Here is a 27,278-nt window from a genome sequence, read left to right on the forward strand (position 1 = left end):
TCTCCCTTGCCCAAGTGGAGGTTTCCCCGAGGAACCCCCCCCCTTGCCTGCCTGCAGCGCTGAAGAGATCCCGAGGTCTCTCATAGACTAACATTGCGAACCCGACGCTTGTATCTACACTGCACCCGGCCGCCCCCGCGCTGCTGAGGGTGAAATTTCTGTGTGGGCTTGTGTCCCCCCCGGTGCCCTACAAAACCCCCCTGGTCTGCCCTCCGAAGACGCGGGTACTTACCTGCAAGCAGACCGGAACCGGGGCACCCCCTTCTCTCCATTCTAGCCTATGTGTTTTGGGCACCACTTTGAACTCTGCACCTGACCGGCCCTGAGCTGCTGGTGTGGTGACTTTGGGGTTGCTCTGAACCCCCAACGGTGGGCTACCTTGGACCAAGAACTGAACCCTGTAAGTGTCTTACTTACCTGGTTAACCTAACAAATACTTACCTCCCCTAGGAACTGTGAAAATTGCACTAAGTGTCCACTTTTAAAACAGCTATTTGTCAATAACTTGAAAAGTATACATGCAATTTTTATGATTTAAAGTTCCTAAAGTACTTACCTGCAATACCTTTCAAACAAGATATTACATGTTAAATTTGAACCTGTGGTTCTTAAAATAAACTAAGAAAAGATATTTTCTATAACAAAACCTATTGGCTGGATTTGTCTCTGAGTGTGTGTACCTCATTTATTGTCTATGTGTATGTACAACAAATGCTTAACACTACTCCTTGGATAAGCCTACTGCTCGACCACACTACCACAAAATAGAGCATTAGTATTATCTATTTTTACCACTATTTTACCTCTAAGGGGAACCCTTGGACTCTGTGCATGCTATTCCTTACTTTGAAATAGCACATACAGAGCCAACTTCCTACAAGCTGCATCTGTAAAATCTCCAACATTAAGATAAAACATTTGGGAAATTATGTTGGGAAATTACACTTCTCTCTTAGGGGATCTCCATTGATAGTCATAAGCACTGAAACGTCCTGCCCACGTAGGGGGATCCTGGAGCACTTTTTCACAATATATCTTAAGTGCATGAGTTCGCCTTTCTTCAGTAAGACCTGCAGGGTCACCTGAGAGGCAAAACAATATGCAGCCTATAGGAACATGCTACAGTGGCCCTCTTCTTTTAGTACTCAAAAAGGGGCCAGGAGAATCATATCTGTTATTTTCATGATGTTTATGTAAAACAGCTTAAATCTTTCACAACCCTTTTTTTTTTTTTTTTTGTTGTTAGAGTACAGCGATGAAGAGTTGCAGGACTGTGTAGGCCCATAGGCTGTCATTATGTGAGTTGAAAATGGCGACTGCCTTTAAGAACCTAAGGACCACTAGTACCCAGTCATGCTCAGCAGGTGACAGTTGCTTCAGGTTTTTTTTCTGGCTCTTGCTGACAGGATCTTAGATCGCTAAACTCTGCCTTTCAGGGTTTTTCTTTTCAAAATTCACTAGTAGAATTTTGAGATAACCACTTCATTCGATGTATTACATCTCTCCCTTGCACTTTCTGCAATTTTCTGACTGGAATTTATGGTATTTTGTCAGTAAAAATGCCATCTTTATTTGACAAGTGCCCTGCCTATTGGAGAAAGAAGGCCAAATTAGACCCACACGATGTCTGCATCAGTTGTCTTCCAGCAAACCATGTTCCTGAAAATTGTAATCACTGCAGGAAGTTTTCAAGGCGTACCATGAGGGGAAAAGGAGAAAATTTGCCTTCATGGCACAGAAGAACGGCACGGGCAGCAAACAGTCTGAAGGTGGGACTTTAGGGCGAGGAGAGGGTCAGTCCTCTATAGGGCACTGCCAAGTACCTTTGGAGGAGGTGGAAGGTAAAAAAAAAAAAAAAAGAGGTTTCCAGCACAGAAAAGATTACATTCCCTGTCAACGTCAAGATGATCAACATTGAGACAAGGTGCCGCACCGACTTGCTCACTGTCAAGGGCTGGATCAACATCAAGGAAGAGACGGAGGTCGATGTCGAGGCAGGGTAGGTCAGCGTCGAAGACTCGTAAGCTGTTGACACACTGAAGGAAATCTATGACGAGGAGTAGGTCAACTTCAAGGTGTTGCGACTTATCGATGTCAGCGTGGTTCACCGTTGCAGTGTCGATAGAGATCGGCATCAATGAGCAGATCAATGTTGAGGCATCACCGGAGGTCACTGTCAAGGAGCATATCTGTATCGAGGACCCATCAGAAGAAGACTCATTTCTTCGTCACCAGGATTTGATTACTCCAGGATGTACTCTCCATCTTCGCTAATAGTATTACTGGACTCCTTCACCACCATTACCATCTCTGCCTCCAGCGCCACTCCCACTGGTGCCAATGCCTCCACCTGTGGAACCACCTCTTCCAAGACAAAGATCATGGCCCAGAATGCACCATTGTTCACAACACAGGGTGCCACAGATCCAGGCGTTCGTCGTCACTTCTATCCACACGATGATCTTTCATCACAGTCGCTCATTCTAGATATACGTCTTCACTTCCTCAGGACGGTATTCACCCACACTAGCAAACTCTCCACCACCTTGAGTCTCTCCGATAGATGACATTACTACCTTACAGGAGGTTTTGGTAAGAGGAGCAGCAAAGCTAAATATCCAGATGTCAGTACCTACTCCTTCTACATCAGTGATATTTGAGACGCTTCACCAGCATCTACACCGCTCATTCTTCTGGTGCCAGGCCTCCTAGAACCAGCAATGGAACTGTTTTTGACTCTGGCCTCAGCAATGTCTGCTCCATCAAGGTTGCAAAAGAAATATAGAGCAGGATCCACTCTCTGTTCTGACCCTCCTCAAGACTCAGTGGTCATACTGGCGGCTAACTGACACTTCTCATGCCTCTTCTAAGCCACCAATTACAGAGAGCAAGAATTTGGGTTCTGTAAGTCACAAAGTATGTAGTATGGCTGCAACCACCCTGAAGGTGGCAAGTGCAATTGCCCTTCTCAACAGATATGACAGGGCACTGTGGTAGTCTATCCAGAAATTTGCTAAAGACCTACCCAGGGACAAACGAAAAGACTTCCTCGAGGTAGCAAATGAGGGTTTGATGGTTTCAAACCAAATCATTAGTGCAGCTGCTAATACCTCCTTAATGGCGGCACACAAATATTGTCATGGTGTGGCCTGGTGCCAGCACTCTTGGCGGTGCCTCACATCTTTGAAACCGGAGTCACAACAATGGATCATCAATCTTCCATTTTCAGGATCTACCCTCTCTCTTAGGCAGCCACGCCTATAATGAAATGGCTCAGATGAAATCCAGGATGATTACCCTTTAGGCAGTTGGCCTGGAAAGAAAGTTGTTCAAGCCCTACCAGCGAAGATAACACCCTCAGAGTTCAAACCCCTCAGTGGTATCAAGGTCACCAGTAACCTCAACAGTGGTCTTACCTCAAAAGGGAAGGCAGCCTAGGGGAAGATCCACCCAACAGCCGGCGCATGGAGGAAAGCCTACAACAGGCAACAAAACCTTAAATCCTTCCTTCCCTCTCTTCCATTACTCACTTTGGTAGAAGTAGTATTTCACACTTTCTGGCAGAGTGACAAGAAATCACAAAAGACACCTGGGTACTGATTATTGTTCAGCATAGGTATTGTCTCAGGTTCATGAGACCTTCTGCAACTATACCAACAAAACCATCCAATCACCACCTGCAAATGCTGCAATTAGGTGTCAACATCTTTCTTCACAAACATGCTGTGGAGGTGTTTCTCTCGTAGGGGATTTCCATGTATAGTCATAAACACTGAATAGTTCCTCGCGCCTGCTGGGACCCCGGAGCACTGTTTTGTAGTGTATTCTTAAGTGTAGATATTAGCCTTTCTTGAGAAAAGGTCTGTTAAGCCACTTAAGAATATCAATGTGCAGCCTAGGTGAAAAGCTACACAGGCCAAATTGTTTATTCTTGAGGTTGGAAAGAAAGAAAGCTGTAGTACAGATACACCTTCAAGCACATATTTATTCTAGAAATGTAGTAAAAAACATATTCTCAAACTTTATTTACACCTCCAAATGAGAATGAAAGCAATGCAGGGCAGTGTAGCCCATAGGCTGCCATTATACAGGATGTAAATAGAGCTGTGCCTTTAAGAAAGGAAAGTCTTCCTGTATCCCATCATGCACAGCAAAAGGCAGTTGCCTCAGTTCTTTTTTCCGGCTCCTTCTGACAGGACCCTGAAGCATTGAGCTCTACCTTACAAAGCTTTTTTTGACAAAAATTCAATTAAAATCCTTTGGATTTCATTTTCACTCGACGTTTTTCATCTAGAGTGAACATTTTCTAGCTTTTCCTGTCAAATTCTGACAAATTTAAAGTTTTTCTGTCTTCAGAATGCCTTCTCTTTTTGACAAGTGCCCTAGCTGTGGCAGGAAAAAGGCCAAAACAGACCCACATCAAGTCTGTATTATTTGCCTACCATCAAGTCACAAACCTGATGCCTGTAACATTTGCAAAACTTTCTCCAGAAGAACTCTTCGCGACCAGGAGAAAATTCGGCTTCAGGCAAGAGAGGACGGCAGAAGAAGAGGGCAATCTGCCACAGAGCGAGGAGAAGGTCAGTCTTCTACCAGGGCTCTCACTGTGTCCTCTGGAGCAGCTGCCAGACCTGCTCACAAACGTCATAGGTCTCCGACGTCGAGAGCATAGACGTCGAGACCAGGAACGGCGCCAACATGCTCGCCGTCTAGGACCAGCTCACCGTCGAGGAAGAGACATTGTTCGACGTCGACAGCCGTATCGCCGCCGAGACGGCGTAGACAGTCGCCGTCAAGAAAATCTTGCTCCAGATCGCCGTCGACGCGACGGGGACGATCGCCGTCATCCCATCGACATCGTAGGAGATCACCGTCGAGGGGCTCTCAACGACAAGAGGAGGCAACGCCGAGAGGTACTCGTCGTCGTCGTACTTCGACGTCGAAGTGTGTTGACGTCGAGGAGGCACGCAAAGAGGCCAAGGAGGGTTTATACCACCTCAGAATCCTCAGCTTCTCTCATTCTTTTACCACCTTCACCTCAGCCGTCTCCTCAACCGTCACCTCTACCACAGACACCTCTGGTACCTACAGCTCCTCCGCCGGCTCCTCCTTCAGAGTCCGCACCAGTGACTCCAGCAGAATCCACAAGATATTCCCGACACTCTTCGAGACGATCTTCTTCCTCTCAACATCGTCGGCGTGAATCTGCTCAAATATCTCCTCGTTCCCACCATAGACAGTCCTCCTCATGTACAAGGGATTACTCTCCGACTTTATCGGACTCCCCAGCTCAGAGTTTCTCCCATAGACGACGTGAACACCTTCCAAGAGGTCCTAGTTCGTGGTGCTACCAAATTAAACATCCCACTGGCAGTACCCGCGCCAACAACCTCTGTTATTTTCGAGTCATTACACCAGCGTTCATCTTCAAGACCATTACTACCGCTGGTCCCAGGACTACTTGAACCAGCAATGGACATATTTTTAACACCGTCCACAGCTAAAACTGCTCCTTCCAGACTTATAAAGAAATATCGTTCTCCGGAGCAGGACCCTTTGTTTCTGAGGTCGGATCCGGTGCCTGACTCAGTGGTTATAGTGGCTGCTAAAAAGTTGCATTCTACATCTGTCTTCCTCTTCACCACCGGACAAGGAGAGTAGAAAGATTGATGCTGCAGGCCGCAAAGTATGCTCTACCTCAGCCATCACGATGAAAGCAGCTAGTGCCACTGCACTGTTAGGCAGGTATGATCGTGCCCTTTGGGACTCTGTGCTGTAATTTGCGGAACATCTCCCCAAAGAGAAAAAAGAGGATTTTTTTGGAGATCGTTGGTGAAGTTGCCATGGTCTCCAATCAAGTGATCAGTGCCGCTGCCGACTCCTCAGTGTTATCCGCCCATAATTATGCTCATGGAGTGTCTTTAAGAAGACACGCTTGGCTACGCCCGACGTCACTTAAACCAGAGGCGCAACAGAGAATTCAAAATTTGCCCTTTTCAGGTTCCACTTTGTTTGGTTCTCATGCTGACGACGAGATGTCGAGAATGAAAACGGAACTAGACACTCTGAAAGCGGTGGGCATCGAGAGAGCAACAGAAAACATTCCGTCCCTCTCACCGTAGACTCTTTACTCAGAGATTTCAAACGCCACAGTGGATATCTTCAAGATCCCAGCAACAGCATCAGAGAACCTTCTCGACCCAACGAAAGCCAACAAGGGGTCGCTCTACGCCGCAAGCCCAGACAGCTCGTCAGACACCAGCGTCTAAGCCCAGAATCCTCGCTTCCCCCTCCTCCGTTACCCACTCCGGTAGGGGGAAGTATCTCCAATCATCTGGACGAGTGGCAACGCATCACATCAGACGCCTGGGTGTTGAATATTGTGCGGAATGGCTACTTTCTCAGGTTCATCAGCCCTCTGCTGTCTATTCCACCCAAACCAGTGAGTCACCACCTCGACGTTCTCCAATTAGAAGTAACAACCCTATTACAAAAGAGAGCGATAGAACCTGTCCCGATCAACCAGCACGGAAAGGGAATCTACTCGAGGTATTTTTTGGTACCAAAGAAAGACGAACACGAGTTTCGTCCCATCCTAGATCTAAGGGTAGCAAACAAATGGATTCGAAGAGAGAAATTCAGGATGCTATTTTTACACCAAATCTACCCCCAACTTCGTCAGGGCGACTGGCTCTGCGCAATAGATCTCCGCAACGCCTACTTTCACATTCCGGTGATCGAGAATCATCGAAAGTTTCTAAGATTCCTCGTCGGAAAAAGTCATTACCAATTTACGGTACTACCTTTCGGCCTTAAATCAGCACCGAGAATGTTTTCCAAATGCATGGCGGTGGTGGCAGCCCATTTAAGGAAACATAGGATATTCGTCTACCCCTATCTAGACGATTGGCTTATAAAAGCTTCCACGTATCTAGAGGCTCAAGAGCATTTCAACTGAACTCACCAGCTTCTCCAGAGCCTGGGCCTTCAGGTCAACCTCTCCAAATCCACAGCAACACCTGTTCAGAGGCTGCATTACTTAGGTGCCATCATAAATACCACGCAAGGAAAGGTGTTTCCTTCAGAGGAATGACGACTATCAATTCTACAAAAGTGCCAGCAGCTCGAGAAAATGCCTCAGACCACTGCAAGAGGGATATCCTCTCTCCTGGGCTCCATGGCGTCTTGCATCTACCTCATTCCCAATGCTCGCCTCCATATGAGACCCTTACAGGAATGTCTGGAGGATCAATGGTGTCAACTAGTGGACGATTGGGAGAACAGCGTCCTTCCTTCTCCCCACGCCATACAATCCCTCAAGTGGTGGTGTTCGCCGAACACTCTTCTGGAGGGCATTCCATTCCAACAACAGCCGCCAACCCAAACCATTGTCACGGACGCATCGCTGCTCGGATGGGGAGCGCATATGGATCACCTTCGGATACAAGGCACGTGGTCACAGAGAGAGCGTCTGTATCACATCAACCTTTTAGAGCTTCGCGCACTCCATCTTGCGCTCAAGGCCTTCCTCCCCTCACTCAAGGCGAATACTCTGCTTCTCCAGACAGACAACATGGCCACCATGTATTATTTAAACAAACAAGGAGGCACCAGATCCAAGACTCTGTCGACAGAGGCTCAAACAATCTGGCACTGGCTTCTGGCCAGGAACCTCTCGCTAGTGGCAACTCACCTTTTGTGCATACAGAATGTTCAAGCGGATGCCCTCAGCCGAGCAATGGACGAAAACCACGAATGGGTTTTGCACAACGACGTCGTCCGTTCCATTTTTGCCATGTTGGGTACCCCTTCTATATTCCTATTCGCAACCCCAGAAAACAAAAAATGCCAAAACTTTGCCTCCAGATACTACCATCCAGGGACATTGGGGAATGCCCTGTGGATAAACTGTTCAGGAGCATTTCTTTATGCCTTTCCACCGCTTCCCCTGATACCGGCAGTCCACCTGAAGCTGTCCAATGCGTACGCCAAGATGATTCTCATTGCCCCAGAATGGCCACGCCAGTGGTGGTTTCCAGACCTCCTTCACCGGTCACTCAAACCACACATCAGGCTACCTTGTCGCCCAGACCTTCTCACGAAGTTCCGAGGCCAGATAACTCATCCCGACCTCTCATCGTTGAATTTGACAACATGGCTCCTGAGTTAGTACAATATGGTCACCTGAACCTACCGCAGGACTGCATGGAGATTCTAAAGGAGGCAAAGCGCCCCTCCACAAGAACAGCTTATGCCTGCAAATGGAAAAGATTTCTGCATGTGGTGCTTGGACAATAACGTCGACCCAATATCATGCGGAGAGGAGGCTATTCTCCCATACTTGCTAAGTTTGGCGAAGTCTGGATTGCAATTGTCATCAATAAAAGTACACCTGGTGGTGCTAACGGCATATAGAAAGAGCCCTTCCCAATCCTCTTTCTTTAGGATTCCAATCATAAAAGACTTCCTGGAAGGTTTGAAAAAGGTCTTTCCTCCTATTAGAAGGCCATCTCCTCCATGGGAGCTGAATATTGTCATTTCGCGTCTGATGCTACATCCTTTTGAACCAATACTTAAAGCAGCACTCCAACATCTTACGTGGAAAACTGCTTTTCTGGTCGCAATCACATCAGCTCGTAGGGTCAGTGAGATCCAGGCCCTTTGCGCTCAAGAGCCTTTTACGGTTTTTCATTCTTCAAAAGTAGTAATGAGGACACATCCAAGATTTTTACCTCGTTTCAGACTTCCATGTGAACCAAACCATTTCATTACCAACTTTCTTCCAAAATCCATCTACCCCCGCTGAGAGAACCCTACATTCTCTCGACGTAAATAGGGTTTTAAAATTTTACTTGGATAGAACAAAATGCTTGCGCAAATCACAACAGCTGTTTATTAACTATGGCCCAGTTAGAACAGGTTTAGCCACTTCCAAACAATCCTTATCCAGGTGGATTGTCTCATGTATCTTATTCTGTTACCAGTTAGCAAATAAATCTCTCGATGGCAGGCCAAAAGCCCATTCCACTAGAGGGAAGGCAGCGACTGCTGCTTTGATGAGAAATATTCCTTTGACAGAAATATGCAAAGCGGCTACCTGGAAATCTGTCCATACTTTTACTAAGCATTACTTCCTTGATTCAGACGCTAGGGCAGATGCACAGGTCGGACAGGCCTCTCAAGAATTTATTTTCATAATTTATGGTTTCGGTATTGCTCTGTCTACTCCACCGCGGTTATGGGGATGGGCTTGCTAATCTATTCAGTGCTTATGACTATACATGGAAATCCCCTACGAGGGAAGGAATGGTTTCTTACCTGTAACTCCAGTTCTCTCGTAGGGGTATTTCCATGAGTCATAAGCAACCCTCCCTCCTCCCCGGTGGATATCTGCAATGATAACGATGTTGTTAATACAAAGAATGTTCCTGTTTTTTTTTCATGTCATGTTACAAGCCTACAAAAAAGAACTGAGGCAACTGCCTTTTGCTGTGCATGATGGGATACAGGAAGACTTTCCTTTCTTAAAGGCACAGCTCTATTTACATCCTGTATAATGGCAGCCTATGGGCTACACTGCCCTGCATTGCTTTCATTCTCATTTGGAGGTGTAAATAAAGTTTGAGAATGTTTTTTACTACATTTCTAGAATAAATATGTGCTTGAAGGTGTATCTGTACTACAGCTTTCTTTCTTTCCAAACTCAAGAATAAACAATTTGGCCTGTGTAGCTTTTCACCTAGGCTGCACATTGATAGTAAGTGGCTTAACAGACCTTTTCTCAAGAAAGGCTAACATCTACACTTAAGAATACACTACAAAACAGTGCTCCGGGGTCCCCGCAGGTGCGAGGAACTATTCAGTGCTTATGACTATCATGGAAATACCCCTACGAGAGAACTGGAGTTACAGGTAAGAAACCATTCCTTACTCACCAACAGGGAACAGGCAGCATTTATTCCAGATACTTTCTGGTAAGAAAAAAGGCAAGAATTAATTCAGACTCGCTCTCGATCTGAAATTGGCCAACAAATGGATTTGTCAAGAAAAGTTCTGAATGCTGTCATTACATCAAATCTATCCCCAACTACAACATGAAGATTGGCTCTGCTCCATCAACCTTCAAGATGTGTATTTTCATATACCAATTGCCAGAAAACATTGCAAGTTCTTGAGATTGGTGGTGGGCAGGACCACTATTAGTACCAAGTACTTCCATTTGGCCTAAAATCAGCATGCAGCTGAAATGCATGGCAGTAGTGACTGCCCACCTCAAGCTACATTGAGTATTCTTCTTCCCAAACTTAGACAATTGGCTAATAAAGGCATCAACTTGTCAAGAAGCCCAACTTTATTTCGACTGGACCTGCAGTCTACTTCATGGCTGGGGCTTCTTGTCCACCAAAGCAAATCAACAACTGCCCAAGTTCTAACTTTGCATTACTTGGGAGCATCCGGCGAAGAGATACTTATTGATCCTTCAGAAGTGTCACTCTCATATGAAGGTCTCTTGCCCTACAGTAAGGGCAGTGTTGTCTCTTCTTGGCTCAGTTGCCTCCTGCATCTTCCTCACTCTAAATATCTGTTTCTACATGTAGCCTCTCCAAAAATGTCTTGAGGACCAGTGGAACCAACTATCAACTGGAAGGACAGGATCAAGCTGTCCCTTCATGCAAAGAATTCCTTGAAATGGTGGTGCGCTCAGCCAATCTTATTTAAGGAATGCCATTTCACCAACAGGTCCCCTCTCGGATCATAGTGACTGATGCATCCCTTCTAGGATGGGGAGCCCACATAAATCAATTCCAAATTCAGGGCACATGTTCTTAGAGAGAGATGACCTATCACAGCTATCTCCTCAAGCTCCACTCAGTTCATATAGTGCTCACAGCTTTTTGCCCATCATTCATAACCCAGACCCCGCCTGTTCAGACACAGTACAACCACCATGTACTATCTCAGCAAGCAGGGGTGGACGAGGTCCAGGCCCTTGTTACATGAGGTCCTTACAATTTGGAAATGGTTGATAGCCTGAAATCTACAGATCATGGCAACTCACCTTCCAGGTGTGCAGAATGCTCAAGCAGACTCTCTCGGCAGAGTTCTGCAAGAGAACCACAAATGGGTCTTGTACAATGATGTCGTTCAAACTTTTTTCGAACTGTGGGGCACTCCAACCATCGACTTGTTCGCCACCTCAGAAAACAAAAAATGCCGAAGCTTCACCTCGGGGTACTTCCAACCAGGGACAGTGGGGAATGGATCGACTGGTCCAGCAAATTTCTATATGCCTTTCCCCTGATCCCATCAGTCCTCCCCACTTGAGAGCCAGGATGATCCTAAAAGCCCCGAAGTGGCCAAGTCAAGGTGGTTCACATATCTTCTTCACCGCTCAGAACATCTACATCTCAAACTGTAATGCAGACCAGACCTACTAATGAAATTCGGAGGCCAGATGGTTCACCTGTCCTCTCCTCCTTGAATGTGACTGCATGGCTCCTGAACTAGTGTAGTATGGACACCTGAACCTTACTGAAGACTACATGGATTTCCTCAGAGGCTAAGCGACCTTCCACTGGTTCCGCATATGCCTTCAAGTGGAAGAGATTTTGCATTTGGTGTTCTTCCAAGATTGTGGACCCTACAACTTGCTAGTATGTCGTTCATAAATTTCTTTTTTACATTTGGCAAAATCTGGCTTACAGTTCTCTTCAATAAAGGTTCACTTGACGGCCGTTACTGCTTACAGAAAATGTTCTTCATAGACTTCTTTTTTCAAAATCCCTGTAATCAAGGATTTTCTAGAAGGGTTAAAGAAGGTTTTTCCCTCCTGTTAGGCATCCTGCTCCTCCCAGAGAACTCAACATAGTCCTTTCACAGCTTATGCAGGACCCTTTCGAGCCCATTCTCAAGGCATCCCTACAATATCTTTCATGCAAAATAGCTTTCCTTGTAGCGATGACATCAACTCGCAAAGTTAGCAGATCCAATCATTATGCTCTCACGAACCATACAGAGTCTTCCACTCTAACAAAGTGGTCATGAGGACTCACCTGAAATTTCTCCCTAAGGTTATTCCAATTTCCACATCAAGCAGACTATCTTATTACTGATGTCCTTTCAGCATCCTTCAACCCCAGCTGCAAGAATACTTAACTCAATAGTTGTGAGGAGGGTCTTGGAAGTTTTATCTTGATAAAACACTAGACATTAGCAGATCGAACCAATTGTTTATTAACTATGGCCCGGTCCATACAGGGTTCGCCACTCCCAAACAATCCATTCCGATGGATAGTGTCCTCTATCCTGTTTTGCTTTCAAAAAGCGAACAAAACCCTATCAGCCAGACTGAAGGCACACTCCACTAGGGGTAAAACGCCCACTGCCTCTTTAATGAGGAATGTCCCGATAGTGGAAATCTGCAAAGCAACTACGTGGAGATCTGTTCACACATTCACCAAGCACTACTTCCTGGATGCAGAGGCTCAAGTAGGACAGGCCTCCCTCAGAAATCCATTTGCTTAAATGGCTACCTTACTCATCCCTTTGTCTTCTCCAACGCTCTTGGTGGGGATGGGCTTGGTACTCTCTTCAGTGCTTATGACTATCAATCGAAATCCCTTGAGAGAAGGAATGGTTTCTTACTTGTAATTCCAGCCCTCTCTTAGGGGGAATCTCCATTGAAGTCATAAGCAACCCTCCCGCCTCCCCAGTGAAGTTGACCAAGGTAACCATGGAGCCTACATGTCATTCACACATCTCCTCAAAAAACAACTGAAGCAACTGTCACCTGCTGAACATGATGGGATACTGATGGTCCTGAGGTTCTTAACAGCAGTGTCTCTATTTTTAGTTCACATAATGACAGCCTGCTACACTGTCCTGCTTTCCTTCATCTCTATACTCTAACAAAAAAGGGTTTGTGAAAGAGATTTAAGCTGTTGTACGTAAACATCATGAACATTATACACAGATATGATTCTCCTGACCCCTTTTTTTTAGTACAAGACGGAGAATTATGCCACTGTATCCTGTTCTTATAGGCTGCATAATATTTTCTCTTAAGTGACTCTGCAGGCCTTCCCGAAGAAAGGCGAACATCTGCAGGTAAGAAGATATATTGTAAAAGTGCTCAGGGATACTCGCAAGTGGGTGGGAGTAATCAGTCCTCATGGCTTCAAAAAGATTTCTCTGAGAGAACTGGGGTTACAGGTAAAAAACAATTCCTTTGGCTCCATTCAAAATTAAAAATAGGTTCTAAAATTCAGCTGAGGAACCTTCCCAAGCTCCATGTAGGCTGTACTATCTTGCAAAAATTAAAGGCACCCAAATGAAAACAGTAAGGCCTAACATAGTACATCCCTTGGCCATTAGGGTAGGTACATCAACTTGAGAAGCAAAATAATGCATGTGCCTTACAGTCTGATCCTGAAACGAATATTAACAATTAGAGCTATACAACCTATTGCAACCTTCTGCCCAACTAGCTTAGAACTGTATGTGCCAACAAATACTGTAAAAAGCATCTCCTGGAGAAAATTATCACAATAATGAAAAAACAATGGTGGAGCCCTTCTTATGCAAGCGTTGCACTACCTTTGGGCTTCATGTTTTCCTGGTGCATCAATGTCCTCCCCAACTAACCACTGATTTAGCCATCCATCGGGCAGGATGTAAGAATAAAAAATAAAAATAAAATAGGGCAAGGAGACAGTGAGCCCGGCACCTCAGACCTTCAGCACCAAATCCCACTGGTGCAGCTTATAGTTGCACCTTCCTTACATGAGCTATTCTGTTTATCCAAATGTTTCAGTGTTTGTAAGACGTGGACGATGTTCTCCTGTTCGGAGTGTTACAAGTTGTTTTTCTTAGAAGTCTTTTCGAGTCACGAGACCGAGGGACTCCTCCCTTTCGGCTCATTGCTCATGGGCGTCGACTCCATCTTAGATTGGTTTTTTTCCGCCATCGGGTTCGGACGTGTTCCTCTTCGCTCTGTGTTTCGGTTCGGAAAAGTTAGTTAATCGGACAATTCAACGGTATTGTTTGCGCTCGGTATCGGGTTAGTGATAGCACATCGACACCGAAGAAAAGAAGAGCTCCGGCAGCCCTTCGGGGCTTTCACTCCTCGGCGGGGCCTGGTCGGCCCGACCGCGTGCGTCTTCAAGGCTCATGGAACGGACCCCATTCCGCTTCTGCCCCAAATGCCACGCTAAGTATCCTTATACAGACCAACATTTGGTCTGTAATTTGTGTTTGTCCCCCGAACACAAAGAGGATACGTGCAAGGCCTGTCGGGCTTTTCGGTCGAAGAAGATGCTGCGGGACCGGAAAGCTCAGACTTCAAATGGTGTCCACACCGGCCGGACACCCCGACGTCGAAGAAGAGTCATTCTCCATTCCAGATTCGGACTCTGACGAGCCCGAGAGTGAGCAGCCGACGAGGCAACAAACTGTGAGTAAACCAGCCCCGGCAAATACTCACTCGAAAATCGTGAAGGCCCAGGGGACGCCACCGCCGACAGGTCATGGCTTTACCCGAAAGCACGGTGACCAAGCATCGGCACCGAAAAAGGTCTCACAGCCGAAGACATCCGACTCCGGTCGAGATACCAGCTCCGAATATACTCTGCACCGAGATACCGGCTCCGACCAGATCCGGCACCGAGAAATCGGTACCCCGAAAGCCAAAAAGGTTTCTTCGGAGCCGAAAAAGACTGCTGAAAAGGTTTCGGTGCCAAAACACCCAGCCTCGGAGCCGAAACAAAGCTCCTATATGGACGAACCGGGCCTTTCCTCACAATTACAAGCCCACAGGTTTGAACAAGAACTGGGGATGGGAGAGCCAGACCATACCCAGAGGAGGCTCCATATACAGAAAGACAAGTGGAAAATAAGTAAACTTCCCCCAATTAAGATGAAGCGGAAGCTCGCATTCCATGAGGCGGAAATGCAGCCAAAAGCAAAAGTGGCTAAAGAAAAAACACCAGTTTTCTCCACAGCCATCGCCACCGGCCTCACCACATCTGTCTCCAATAGCAACACCCCCAATGGTGCAGTCACCAACGCACACAGGGATGAGCCAAGATGTCCCAGATGCATGGGATCTGTACGATGCACCAGTCTCTGATAATAGTCCGGATTGCTACCCGGCAAGGCTATCACCACCAGAAGACAGTATTGCTTACATGCAGGTGGTTTCCAGGGCAGCTACTTTTCATAACGTAGCATTACATTCAGAACTGATAGAAGATGACTTCCTGTTCAATACCCTGTCAACAACACATAACCAATACCAAAGTTTGCCAATGTTACCAGGCATGTTAAAACACGCCAAACGGGTGTTTCAAGACCCAGTTAAGAGCAGAGCCATCACACCTACGGTCGAAAAGAAATATAAACCTCCCCCTACGGACCCTGTATACATTACGCAACAGCTGACTCCTGATTCAGTGGTAGTGGGAGCAGCCCGGAAAAAGGGCGAACTCACAAACATCTGGGGACACACCACCACCCGACAAAGAAAGTCGGAAATTCGATGCTGCAGGCAAAAGGGTAGCAGCACAGGCAGCCAATCAATGGCGAATTGCCAATTCGCACGCTCTATTGGCAAGATACGACAGGGCACATTGGGACGAAATGCAACATTTCATTGAACACCTTCCCAAAGAGTTCCAGAAGCGTGCCCAACAAGTTGTAGAGGAAGGCCAAACCATCTCCAACAATCAAATCAGGTCGGCTATGGACTCAGCAGACACGGCGGCCAGAACAGTAAACACAGCGGTCACCATTCGGAGACGCGCGTGGCTACGTACCTCTGGATTTAAGCCACAGATCCAGCAGGCTGTGCTGAATATGCCTTTCAACGGACAACAATTGTTTGGGCCGGAGGTGGATACAGCAATAGACAAACTAAAGAAAGACACTGACACGGCCAAAGCCAGGGGCGCGCTCTACTCCCCACAGAGCAGAGGCACTTTTAGGAAGCCACACTTTAGAGGGGGGGTTTCGGGCCCAAACCACAGAGCCTTCTGCCTCACAGGCCAGACCCACATACCAGGGCCAATACCAAAGAGGAGGCTTCCGGGGACAATATAGAGGTAGACAATTCCCTAAAACAAGAGGGACATTCCAAAGCCCAAAAACCCCACAAACTAAACAGTGACTCCAACGTCACAAACCCCCAACACACAACACCAGTGGGGGGAGACTCAGATTATTACCAAAATTGGAAACCCATAACTACAGACTCGTGGGTCCTAGCCATTATCCAACATGGTTATTGCATAGAATTCCTACAAATACCACCAAATGTGCCTCCAAGAGCACACAACATGTCCAAACAGCACTTAGATCTGTTACAACTAGAAGTTCAAGCGTTGTTACAAAAAGAAGCAATAGAACTAGTACCCAATCATCAAAAAGGAACAGGTGTTTACTCCCTGTATTTCCTAATTCCAAAAAAGGACAAATCACTGAGACCCATACTAGACCTCAGAACACTAAATCTCTACTTCAAATCAGATCACTTTCACATGGTGACACTTCAAGACGTGATTCCCTTGCTCAAACAGGACTACATGTCAACATTAGATCTCAAGGATGCTTACTTCCACATACCCATACATCCTTCCCACAGGAAATACTTAAGGTTTGTAATCCAAGGCGTGCATTACCAATTCAAAGTGCTACAGTTCGGGATAACAACAGCACCAAGAGTATACACAAAATGCCTTGCGGTAGTAGCTGCTCATATCAGGAGGCAGCACATGCACGTATTCCCTTACTTAGACGATTGGTTAATAAAAACCAGCACTCAGCAACAGTGCCTTCAACACACAAAGTACGTCATAGAAAGCCTTCACAAGCTAGGGTTCTCTCTAAACTACCAAAAATCACATCTACAACCGTGTCAAATACAACAATACTTAGGAGCAACGTGGAAAATGTCACGTACCCAGTGTACATCTGTTTGTGGCATGAGACGCTGCAGATTCACATGCTGTGAATTATCCTGCCATCTAGTGTTGGGCTCGGAGTGTTACAAGTTGTTTTTCTTCGAAGAAGTCTTTGAGTCACGAGACCGAGGGACTCCTCCCTTTCGGCTCCATTGCGCAAGGGCGTTGACTCCATCTTAGATTGTTTTCCCCGCAGAGGGTGAGGTAGGAGTTGTGTATATAGTAAAGGTGCCCATGCAATGGAGTAAGTATGTATGTACATAATGTGATTAAAAGTGATATATATTTACAAATTTACAAATGTACAAGTTTTATCAACATATAATATATAGTTTTTATCAACTTGAAACGGCTACAAGCTCCCGGGGAGGCGGGAGGGCGCATGGGAATCTGCAGCGTCTCATGCCACGAACAGATGTACACTGGGTAAGTGACATTTTCCGTTCGATGGCATGTGTAGCTGCAGATACACATGCTGTGCATAGACTAGTAAGCAGTTACTCCCCAAAAGCGGTGGCTCAGCCTGTAGGAGTTGAAGTTGTTTGAAATAATGTTCGTGATACTGCCTGTCCTACCGTGGCTTGTTCTGTTGTTAACACATCTACACAGTAGTGTTTTGTGAATGTATGAGGAGTAGACCATGTGGCTGCCTTACAGATTTCTGTCATAGGTATATTTCCTAGAAAGGCCATTGTGGCGCCTTTCTCTCTAGTGGAGTGTGCCTTTGGGGTAATAGGCAGGTCTCTCTTTGCTTTAATATAGCAGGTTTGAATACATTTCACTATCCATCTGGCAATGCCTTGCTTGGATATTGGGTTTCCTGCATGAGGTTTTTGGAAGGCTACAAACAATTGTTTTGTCTTGCGAAATTATATAAATATAGTATATTATAAATTATAATAAATATATGTGTGTGTACATATGTATATGTATGTGTATATATATATATATATATAATAGTATTTCACTTGAGTTACATGGAAAACGGCTCACAATTGAATAGTTTGCTGGGAGTTGTATTGCATGTAGTTCAGAGGAAACTCCTGATACCAAATATTGGGGGAAAATATATATTGAGTTTAATGTGAAAAAGGTATGGAGACATCTCTTATTAGAAATTTTGTGATACTGCTGATAATTATGACAAATGTTCATGGATGTCACCAAACTAGGGGGTTTAAACTGTGATGCAAGCATTGATCACATATGCGCACTGTGCACTTCTTTGGTGTTTAAGAACCAGCATAACTTCCAAGTCCCCTGTGCCAGATGCACCCACTTGCATCATAAGGCCTTCAGAGAGTGAGAGCATGAGAAGAAGAAGAAATGTTGTTCCCAGTCAGGGCTCCTGCCTTCGGCTCAATCCAAGACAATGTCAAGTCAAGTTGAAAAGAAAACACAAACTCCAAATGGGGTTTTTGCTTCAAGGAGCAGTCCCGTAGTGTGCTCTCCAAAAGCCCAACTTATATGTCTGATTTGATTTTGATCCAAATCTTAGTCGGGAGCCGAAATACCAGAATTCACTGGGCAAGTGTAGAGATTGCAGCAAATTATGGCCTTCATGGAGGCCATGCTACAGCCCTTCAAGATGGTTCTGGATCCCTCTGGTGTGCTTTCGTTCTCCCAGGTTCTGTTGAGACCTCCATTCGAGCTTCGGCCAGCTGGTCCTCCGATTTTGTCATCTGACCATGTGTCACTTCTGCCTACACCATCCATGGTTCTGGACCATGCCTTGACTCCCTTGGGCCTCAACAAGTGATTCTTTTTCAGTGCCACACCTTTCTCCAAATGTGCAAGTATTGAATTCGGCTCCATCTCTGCTACCTACTTTTATGATTACGGCCAGACTTCACTGACTGACATGTAGAGAATCTTGAATATTTGGGCTATGATTCAGATGTTTGAGGCGAGAGCTATTGTTCCACCTTTGACAGTTCGGAGGCTGTGTAGTGTCCCAGCATCTTGCATCCTCTTGGTGCCCTATGACTGCGGGCACATGAGAGCCCTTCAGTGGAATCTTTGCCTGCAGTGGGCCCAGCATTGGGAATGCTTTGGATTTCTGAAGAGGTGGCTTCAGACTTTCAGTAGTGGATTTCTAATGCCAACCTGAAGTGTAGCAGGGCATTTTGCCCTCTCAAGAATCCTTGGTGTCAGATGCACCCAGTTTAGGCTGGGGTTGTCCCTGAATATGAGGTACAGATAAAAGATTTCTCATCTCCCATGGAGCAACATCATTACATCTGGCTTTTAGAACAAGTGGCATCTGCACCCATAAGTGGTACATGGTGTCTTTGCCTAAAGGGGCATGCCCTTGATAGATCTTTATGCTACCATCTTTTGCACTTTCGAAGTTTGCTTAATGAGGGTTCCAGACAGCGGCTTGGGATTCAACCCAGACTTTTTCCAAGCATTATTGCCAGATTATTCAATTGAAAAACCGAAATGGAGAATTGAAAGTCAGTGCTCAACCTTTTTCACCAATGTGATCCTCATCAACAACTATGTATTGTGTAATTTGTACTTTGGTGGTCTTCACTATAACATGAGAATCTATGTAAGAGTCAAAGGTGGCAAAGAAAAAAATGACGACAGTTCTTTTTTTTTGTTTTTTAACAGATTCATATGCTCCATTAACAGACTGCTGAGGCTACCAGTGGTTTGTGAAGTGCAGGAATCTTATAATTGAAATCTCAGAGGAGGGTTGGAGCTCTGAATCCCTCCCCCCTTATTGGTGGCATTTGGTTACATAATGAGATGGATTGGCTTGGAGTAGTGTCTGTCTGTTTTTCAATGTTGTTTGCTTTACTGAGATAGTGTAGTGTCAGCATTGTCTACTGCGGATTCCCATCCTGAAATCAGAAAATAATTCAAGCATATGATGCCGTGAAAAATATCAGTACTGAAGAACTGTAGTTAAGGCTAAATAACCCTCACTTCAATAATCCCTGTGGCGTTTCTTGTGGTTTCCTTTGGCTCATGTACCTCCAGCTCCACATCCTACAAATGTCATGATCCCAGAGGCACCCTTCTAAAGAGACAATATTCCCCCAGAGATAGACATTTTCATAACTTTTACACTTCATAACATACATAATTCACAATGTTTTGTCAAGAGATGCAGTAAAATTGAATATTTGCAGTATGTGCTTCTGTAAAACACCTGCTGTGCACAGTCTTGCAATTTAGTGTTGGGCACAGACGTTGCATGCTTTTCTCTGAAGAAGTTTGTTTCAAAGTTCCTTTTTTTTTTTCTTTAAACCCCACCCTCCTCACCCACACACCTTCCCTTCTCCCCCACCACTATTGAGCACACTATCAAGTATTGCAGTACCGCCGCGCTACAGAAGGTGAAGACTTTGACGGCAAGACACCAGAAGAAGAAACACTTGACATGATAACCTTGTGAGACTCAGGATTCAAATGATTGAGAAAATCAGGGCCCAGTCGTACAAGAATGACTGGTGTGGAAAATATTACTTTTACATTTTTTCTTAATAGCAACAGAGTTCCCATCATCAGACCAGCATTTGGTCTGTAATCTGTTTCCCGAGGACCATAAAGATTCAGTGTCTGGCTTGGAAAGCCTTTTGGTGCAGAAAGACCATTCTGCAATGTGAAGATAGATGGTGAGAGATTTCAGGATGCTCTGCTAAAGGTCTCCTGAGCCATCGACTGGACCTTACTCTAGCGGAGACCAGGATGAGCACGTTTGTTGATCCAAGATCAGTGTAGAGCAGTCTGGATTACGTATCCTGTAATGTCTGCGTCAGAGACCATTCTACTGGCCCTGTGGCAAAATCCAAACCGAGGACTTTGTTGCAGCATGGGCACGCCGCTGTCACTGTGTGAAAGTATCTATTGATGTGCTCCGGGGTGAGGTAGGCTCTACGTAGTATAAAATAGTTAATAAGCTTAAATCGTGTGTTGCGAGAGGACTTTGGCAGCTGCTCTAGGAGAGTTGTCCATTCCTTGTCTGGAATGGGGGTCCCCAGATCCTCTCCCCACTTTGTAGGGTCTCAAGTGGTAATATTATGTCCTCCTGCAGCCTTCGATATAGATAGGAAACAGCCTTCATCTTCCCCATAGAGAGTACTATGTACTGGCTAGTGGCATACGGCCTCCGCTCAAACTGTCCGGCTCTCCAGTGCGCACGGATGGTTGCCGTAACCACGCTGTGGAGCAAAAAGTGGTGCTGAGTGATATCAAATTCGGTGTGGAACTCCTCAAAAGGGAAGAGTTTAACATCCCGATTTGAAAAAAAAAAAAAAATACATCTCCCACTTTTGTCACTCCAAACTTCAGCCACTCCACTATCCCAACCCAACTTCCCCCATGTGGGATACTTTTCAGCATAGTCATGGGCAGATACAGGGAGTATGGGATGTAATCCAGCTCAAAGTCTTTATCCGTCAATTCTGGGGCAATTTAACAGAAGAGAATCACTATATTAGTCCTCCAATTTCCCTGCGTCCACTTGCAATGGGACTCCTTTGATGTGGATATTAGAACTGCATGAACGGTTTTCAAGGTCTTCCAGGCGGCAGAGTATATCATCATTTCCATCCCGGAGTCTGACTGAGCTCTTCTTTTGGTCACCGGAGTGCCCCAGCATGTCCGGTCTTTGACCCATGTCGCCCAGGTCTTTTATCAATTCTTTGATATCGGCTGCCATCTCACATTTAAGGGCTGCAATATCCTCTCTCTGGGCTCCAAAGGGGTGTTCCAGGAACTGGCGAGTCCAAGGTGCCTCAGGCTTTCAGCAGCAGGTGCTGCCGTCGCAGGGGATGCGTTTGGTGGTGTGTGGGCATTACTCATATTTCTTAGCGGGAGGTTTGCTCATCAGGTCTTTTAAGGTGGTATCTTTGAGAGGTGAATGGCCATGTTGCTAAGTGGGACTGGTCAGGCGATGGGGCAAGGGTTGCTCCTCAGCGGTGCAGATTACTGTGTAGGCCAATTCACCCCCATGCAGCTATCTCCAGTGGAGGGTGTCTCCCACGCAATAGAGGTAAGCCCTACATGGCTTCAGGGTAAAAGCTTCTGCGTCAATTCAATAGGCCTTGTCTCTACTATGTTTAGCTGGGCAGCAGCTATCGTTGTGTTTCAGGGCACATGCATTTCGCACAGAGGTAGCACGGCCGAGTCTTACACCAAGGATTGTGTGCTGAGTTGTAATGCCCTGTCTCGCTAGTAAGGGTGGTTCACAGTCGCACCACGTCTCCTGGGCTCCTGGAAGCGACTGAAAATTCCAGTGTGGCTGGGGTATTGCAGTCTTTCTTCACATGGGTGGTTTACTGAGGACTCAGCAAGTATCCCACTCTGCTTCACGCTGACCATGATTCACAGCCATTGCTCATGTTGTATGGAGTTGAGACTGCAGGTTTCCAGCAGTGCTCGTTCCCCAGCTTTTGCCTTATTTTGTAGTAGGCCTGTGCACCGTGCTGCTCCTCATTTGTCTTGCCATCGCTATCTATGGACCTTCGGGACTCGGGGAATGCCCAAGGTCATGTGTGCGGTTCAGATCGCGCTGATATGAATCACAGGGCTGCCGCCATTTTAGAGTATTGACTGCTGACCCTGTAGTCCTATGCGATTTCAGGGTCCTCGTCATCTCCGGAGCCCAGGGCTTCATGAGTCGCTCTGCTAGTTTTCCCCAGCGCCTCTGGGTTGAAGCGGTGTAGTTGGTGCCCCGGCAGCGCTGCCCATGCATTTGAGTTGCATAGCTGCGGTGAAGCTCTGTAATGTTGCTGCTATATGGGTGCTGTTTTGACCATCTTGGTTGTAATGCGCTAGATTCAGATGTGCCATTCCTGGATGGAGAAATGTACAACCACTGGCATCTAACTGGTCCAGATATAAATTGCTGCCCTCATATGTTGGTGAAAATGTCCCTGGTTCTCTTTCAAACTACCTGTTGTGCTGAGATTTAAAAAAATAAAGTTTTGACTCATCGAGTGGCGGATCAGCTCTTTGTAGAGTTCTCTGGGGCAAAGAAAGGCAAGGCGGTATAGACAAGGACTCTGTCAAAATGAATAGTCCTCTGCACCAAGATCAGCTAGGAACTAACAAAGAAGCAGCCCCATGAATAGTTGACAGCCCATTCCACCAGGACCAATGCTGCTATACTGGGATGGCACATGGAGTACCTGTACTTGACATCTGTCTGGCTATGATGTGGGCATCAGCACATGCGCTTATGAAGAACTAAACCTTTTTACAGCCAGATCCGTCAGGAGGGGTAGTTTGCTCGCCCATGTCCTGTAGGATTTATTAATCTGAGCCATTCCACAGATTCACCACCTCTGGAGTTACTGGGTTTGTATCTTTTCTAAAAGTGAGGAACCTGCAGTTAGAAGTCTTCATCAGAAAAAGTCCCTTACCTTCAATAACACTTTTTGTGGTGGATACTCGGCAGATTCCTTAATTCCATCCATCCTCCCTGTTCTGTGGGCTAATCTCCCTTTCAATCTGAAAAGGTCCGCGACTTTCACACAGGTATAGACTGATTATTGTTTGGCTCCGCATCTGAGGGCACAGACAGTGCAGAAAGAAACAGAATTAAGCCCACAGGGCTAGTGTTCATATATGTGACTCTGTTCTTCACTTCCGTGGCAGAACGGAGCTGCACGACGTCGCCTACCGGCATGCATGAGCAATGCTGATAAAATCTTCCATACCCAGTCTGGCGCCTGGGGATAGTCCAAAGGTGAGGATTCTGTAGTTAGAGTATCCACCAGAAAGCATTAACAAATGTTAAGTGGCTTGTAGTTTGTAGGGGCAAACCGAAAGGTCACGATCCCATGACTTGTCAAAAAATCTATTTTGTGACACTTGTTATATTTGGCTCAAGCCAAGTTAAAGGATGTCTTTCTTCCTACAAAACTCCCTTAACATCCTCTGGGACCTAATTTCGTGTTTATCAAAACGGTATGAGTCTATCCGTAATGCTTCATTACAGTATTTGTCTCGGAAGACAGATTTTAGTGGCTATCCCCGCTGCTTGTATGGTTAGTGAGATTCAAGCCCTTTTGGAAGTTGAACTGTTTACTGCTTTCCAGGATGGTTATGAAGACCCATCCGTTATTCATTCCAGTCGTAGTTTTGAATTTTCATGTCAACCAAACTAGAATTACACCAGTTTTCTTTAACAATCCAACTATCCTAGCTGACATTCTTTACATTCCCTTGATATAAAGAGTGTTTGGCCTTTTAATTGGCCCCACCCCTTATCACTTTCGCCAGTGCTGAGAGCTGTGAAATCCGATCGGCAGCAAGATTGCAGTAGGACAACTAAGGAAAAACTAAATGAAACAATGTATGTCGCAAAACATGTAATAACTTGGTGGGTGAGATGACCGTTTAAACAGTTGGGTATTTATATTTGTAAGAGATTAAGGTACACTAATGGTTCAGATTGTTTTAAAATGAGCTTACTCCTGAACAATGGTTTGTCTGTCCCAACTTGTTGTGAGGAGGGAGTTGCCACCATATGAGTGTAGCACAGTGATGCATAATGTATGGCCTGTGGACTGTTAGATCAGCAGACCTTTCCTTGAGTCCTACATGCCTTCCTTTGGAGCACCCGAATTAACAGTTGCAGCAGAGAAATAACGTTGCTCATGTTCTGTTTTTTTCTTTTTTTCTTTCTGTGATTTCTTCTGGCAAAGCAATATCGTTTTGTTTACTATAGTCCGTTTAGCTGGTTTTATGTGTAGGGCTTCCCTGCTGATTGAACAAGCTGCAATGACTGTAGAAACAAAGCACTTTTTTTTTTTTTGTTTTTTTTTTTTTTGTTAAAAGGTAACAATATTGTAAAAGTATTTTTTGTGCTCCTATGGTTCTGGACTTTGTTTCTACAGTATATAAAAGGCGATCTACTTGCACCGTAAAAGAAAAAATGTCAAACTAATCTGTGGAAATGCATAGTTTTTGTAGGAAAACTCTGAGGTCATGCGATCACAACAGAATTTAAAATGTCTGTGTAACTGGAGTCTTTCATTCAAAACCTAACGAAACACATTATAGAAGTTAGCACTATTAAGGTCTAAATAATGTGATATGTCTTATTTATTAAGGTTTTTTTTATGATATAGAGCTTTGGTTGTATGCCCTGTCTAAAAGACTCATTCGTTGTAAAAGACATAGATGTGTGAGTATATCAGTGGTATATTTGTTTCTGACTGCTATTTCTTGTACATATTTATATTGTAGACTGCAATTTTATTGCTTCGTATTGATGATATTGTCTCCGGGCACAAGAAGAAGGGAGACAATCAAGACAGAGGAGCTCCAAATCCAGATCAAGAATAAAAGAACAAATTTAGCTTGAACATGTAGAATATTGCAGTACTTACACAGCCGAATTCAACTACTCCACTTTCTTGCTGCAGCTTCTTTTCCATTCCAGCAAGGAAAGTGTCAGACAAATAATCATTGTTCGAAGCAGATTGTTGAAGATGAGACCTCACGAGTAAGGGACTCTTGCCCTATTCTAGTTGAGAAACTGTTTGTCTTCACTTGTGTGGAAACTTATCCGTAACTTTTTGCTGCCAACAATAAAGGTAAAAAATTGTTTTGGACTCAGTTATGTGTTGTGTGTATTTCTCCATTATAAGAACACACATGACAGAATAATTGTACTACAGAATTGCTTTACACAAGGGCATTGCTATTCTGGAAACTCGTGTGAGCTCTGAGCTGAGATTTGTAGGATAAGAGTATGTCTAATTAGTCGTAACTGATACTGTCTAGAATCAGAACTTTCTAAGACTTTCTACATTTTCTTTGGTTTTTATTTGCCTACTCGTGGCAGTCTTTGGGTTTGTGGAGGTCTGGAGAGATTTTGGGAAGAATAAAAAGTAGCAAGTCATTTTTTAAAAGAAATTGCACGTGATGGTGGCACAATTTGGATGTGCATTACGTGCTGCTGTAGATCACATGCTGTGTTCATTCCTGTGATCCAGTTTTGGGAATAAATGTTGCAACTTGTTTGTCTTTGAAGAAGAGCTTTCTATCTGGAGATCACTCATACCACTTTCCCAGAAACCAGAATGCACCAGGACATATATTCACCACAGGATGTTTTTCCTTTTTCCAATGTCTGGTTCGAACATATCTTTTGAGAGCTCCAGGACAGTCACGCTACAGAAGCCACAGACATTTTACATTTGATTTACAGCAATACCAACAAGAATCTTGTGCACCCATTGACCGCTTTAAACCTAAATTGAATCGAGATATCCAGGGCTAGGCTGCATGAGAATTACTATTGATCTGATAGAGACTTCTAGCTGCAGCTTCCTTACCTTAGAATTCTCTGGCGACAGCTTCGAATCCGGAGTTTTTTTTGTTAGCAGTACCCTGCGCGCGCGCCGTCGGGCGTCGTCGTTCGAATCCGCGTGAGTCGACAGCCGTCTATGACGTCACGGTTGTCTATATAGATGCCGTCTCTGCGCGCGTACGTCAGTTCTTTTCCTTCCGCTCTGGTTAAGCGCAGTTCCGGAAAGAGCTACCCTGCTTCGACTGTTTTGTCGACGCTTTTTTGACTGTTTGAAGTCATGCCTTCGAGAAAGACAGGATTCAAACTGTGTGGTGCGTCTCATCGCACCATGTCGGTGACGGATTAGCACCATGTTTGTCTTTGATGCCTGGAGAAGGACCACGATTCCACCTCGTGCTCCGACTGTCGGGCCATGGCGCGAAGGCCTTGAGGGAGAGATCCCTCAAGCTTCTTGCGGCCCGACATTCGTCTTCGGTCGGCACGACTCCGCGGATGTCACGGCACCGCTCCCGGAGCCCCAAGTCCTCTTCCTCGCATTCGAGGTCATCCGAAGGTAAGAGGCGCAAGAAGAAGTCCAAGCGGACTTCGTCTTCGCCACGGCTGTCGGCCGACGAGGCATCTAGGGAACGTCGACATTTCGAGCGCGGTTCTGCTGAGCCGTCGCCAGGGTCGACTCCGCGTCTTCCCCCTTTTCCGGGGACCGGATCGACCCCCGCTCAAATTAGAGTTTTACGAGGCCATGTGTCTTGTTTTTGAGCGGGCTGTACCCTCGGGTGGGCCTTCGGGCCCCACGGGGTCAGCAGGGGCCCCTTCGGATGCGACGCAGAGTCTTTGGCCTTGGCGCCGTTGGGGACCCCAGGATCCGATACCGGATCCGGACCAGTGCCTGTCTCTCACAGTCGACCTCCTTCGGCGCCGGGTCCGACGTCGACGATTCCACCACCAGCGCCCACCAGTGGCAGCCCCATCCTTATTCCGTATGAGCCGGGGCGACGTCGACTTCGGGGCCAATTCAGCCCAGATCATTGTCTGAGCATTATTTAGAT

General features: G+C 45.7%; 1 protein-coding gene across 1 annotated transcript in view; it reads left to right on the forward strand.

Moving 5' to 3' along the window:
• CCT3 (chaperonin containing TCP1 subunit 3) overlaps window positions 1–25,535 on the forward strand; it is a 193,033-nt gene extending 167,498 nt beyond the window's left edge. Inside the window, exon 14 of the mRNA XM_069217997.1 lies at window positions 25,164–25,535. Within this exon, the coding sequence (XP_069074098.1) occupies window positions 25,164–25,262 (99 nt within the window). The 3' untranslated portion in view covers window positions 25,263–25,535. The remainder of the gene's footprint in view (window positions 1–25,163) is intronic.
• Window positions 25,536–27,278: the final 1,743 nt, after the last annotated feature.

The sequence above is a fragment of the Pleurodeles waltl genome, chromosome 12, assembly GCF_031143425.1.
Source record: "Pleurodeles waltl isolate 20211129_DDA chromosome 12, aPleWal1.hap1.20221129, whole genome shotgun sequence".
NCBI lineage: Eukaryota > Metazoa > Chordata > Amphibia > Caudata > Salamandridae > Pleurodeles > Pleurodeles waltl.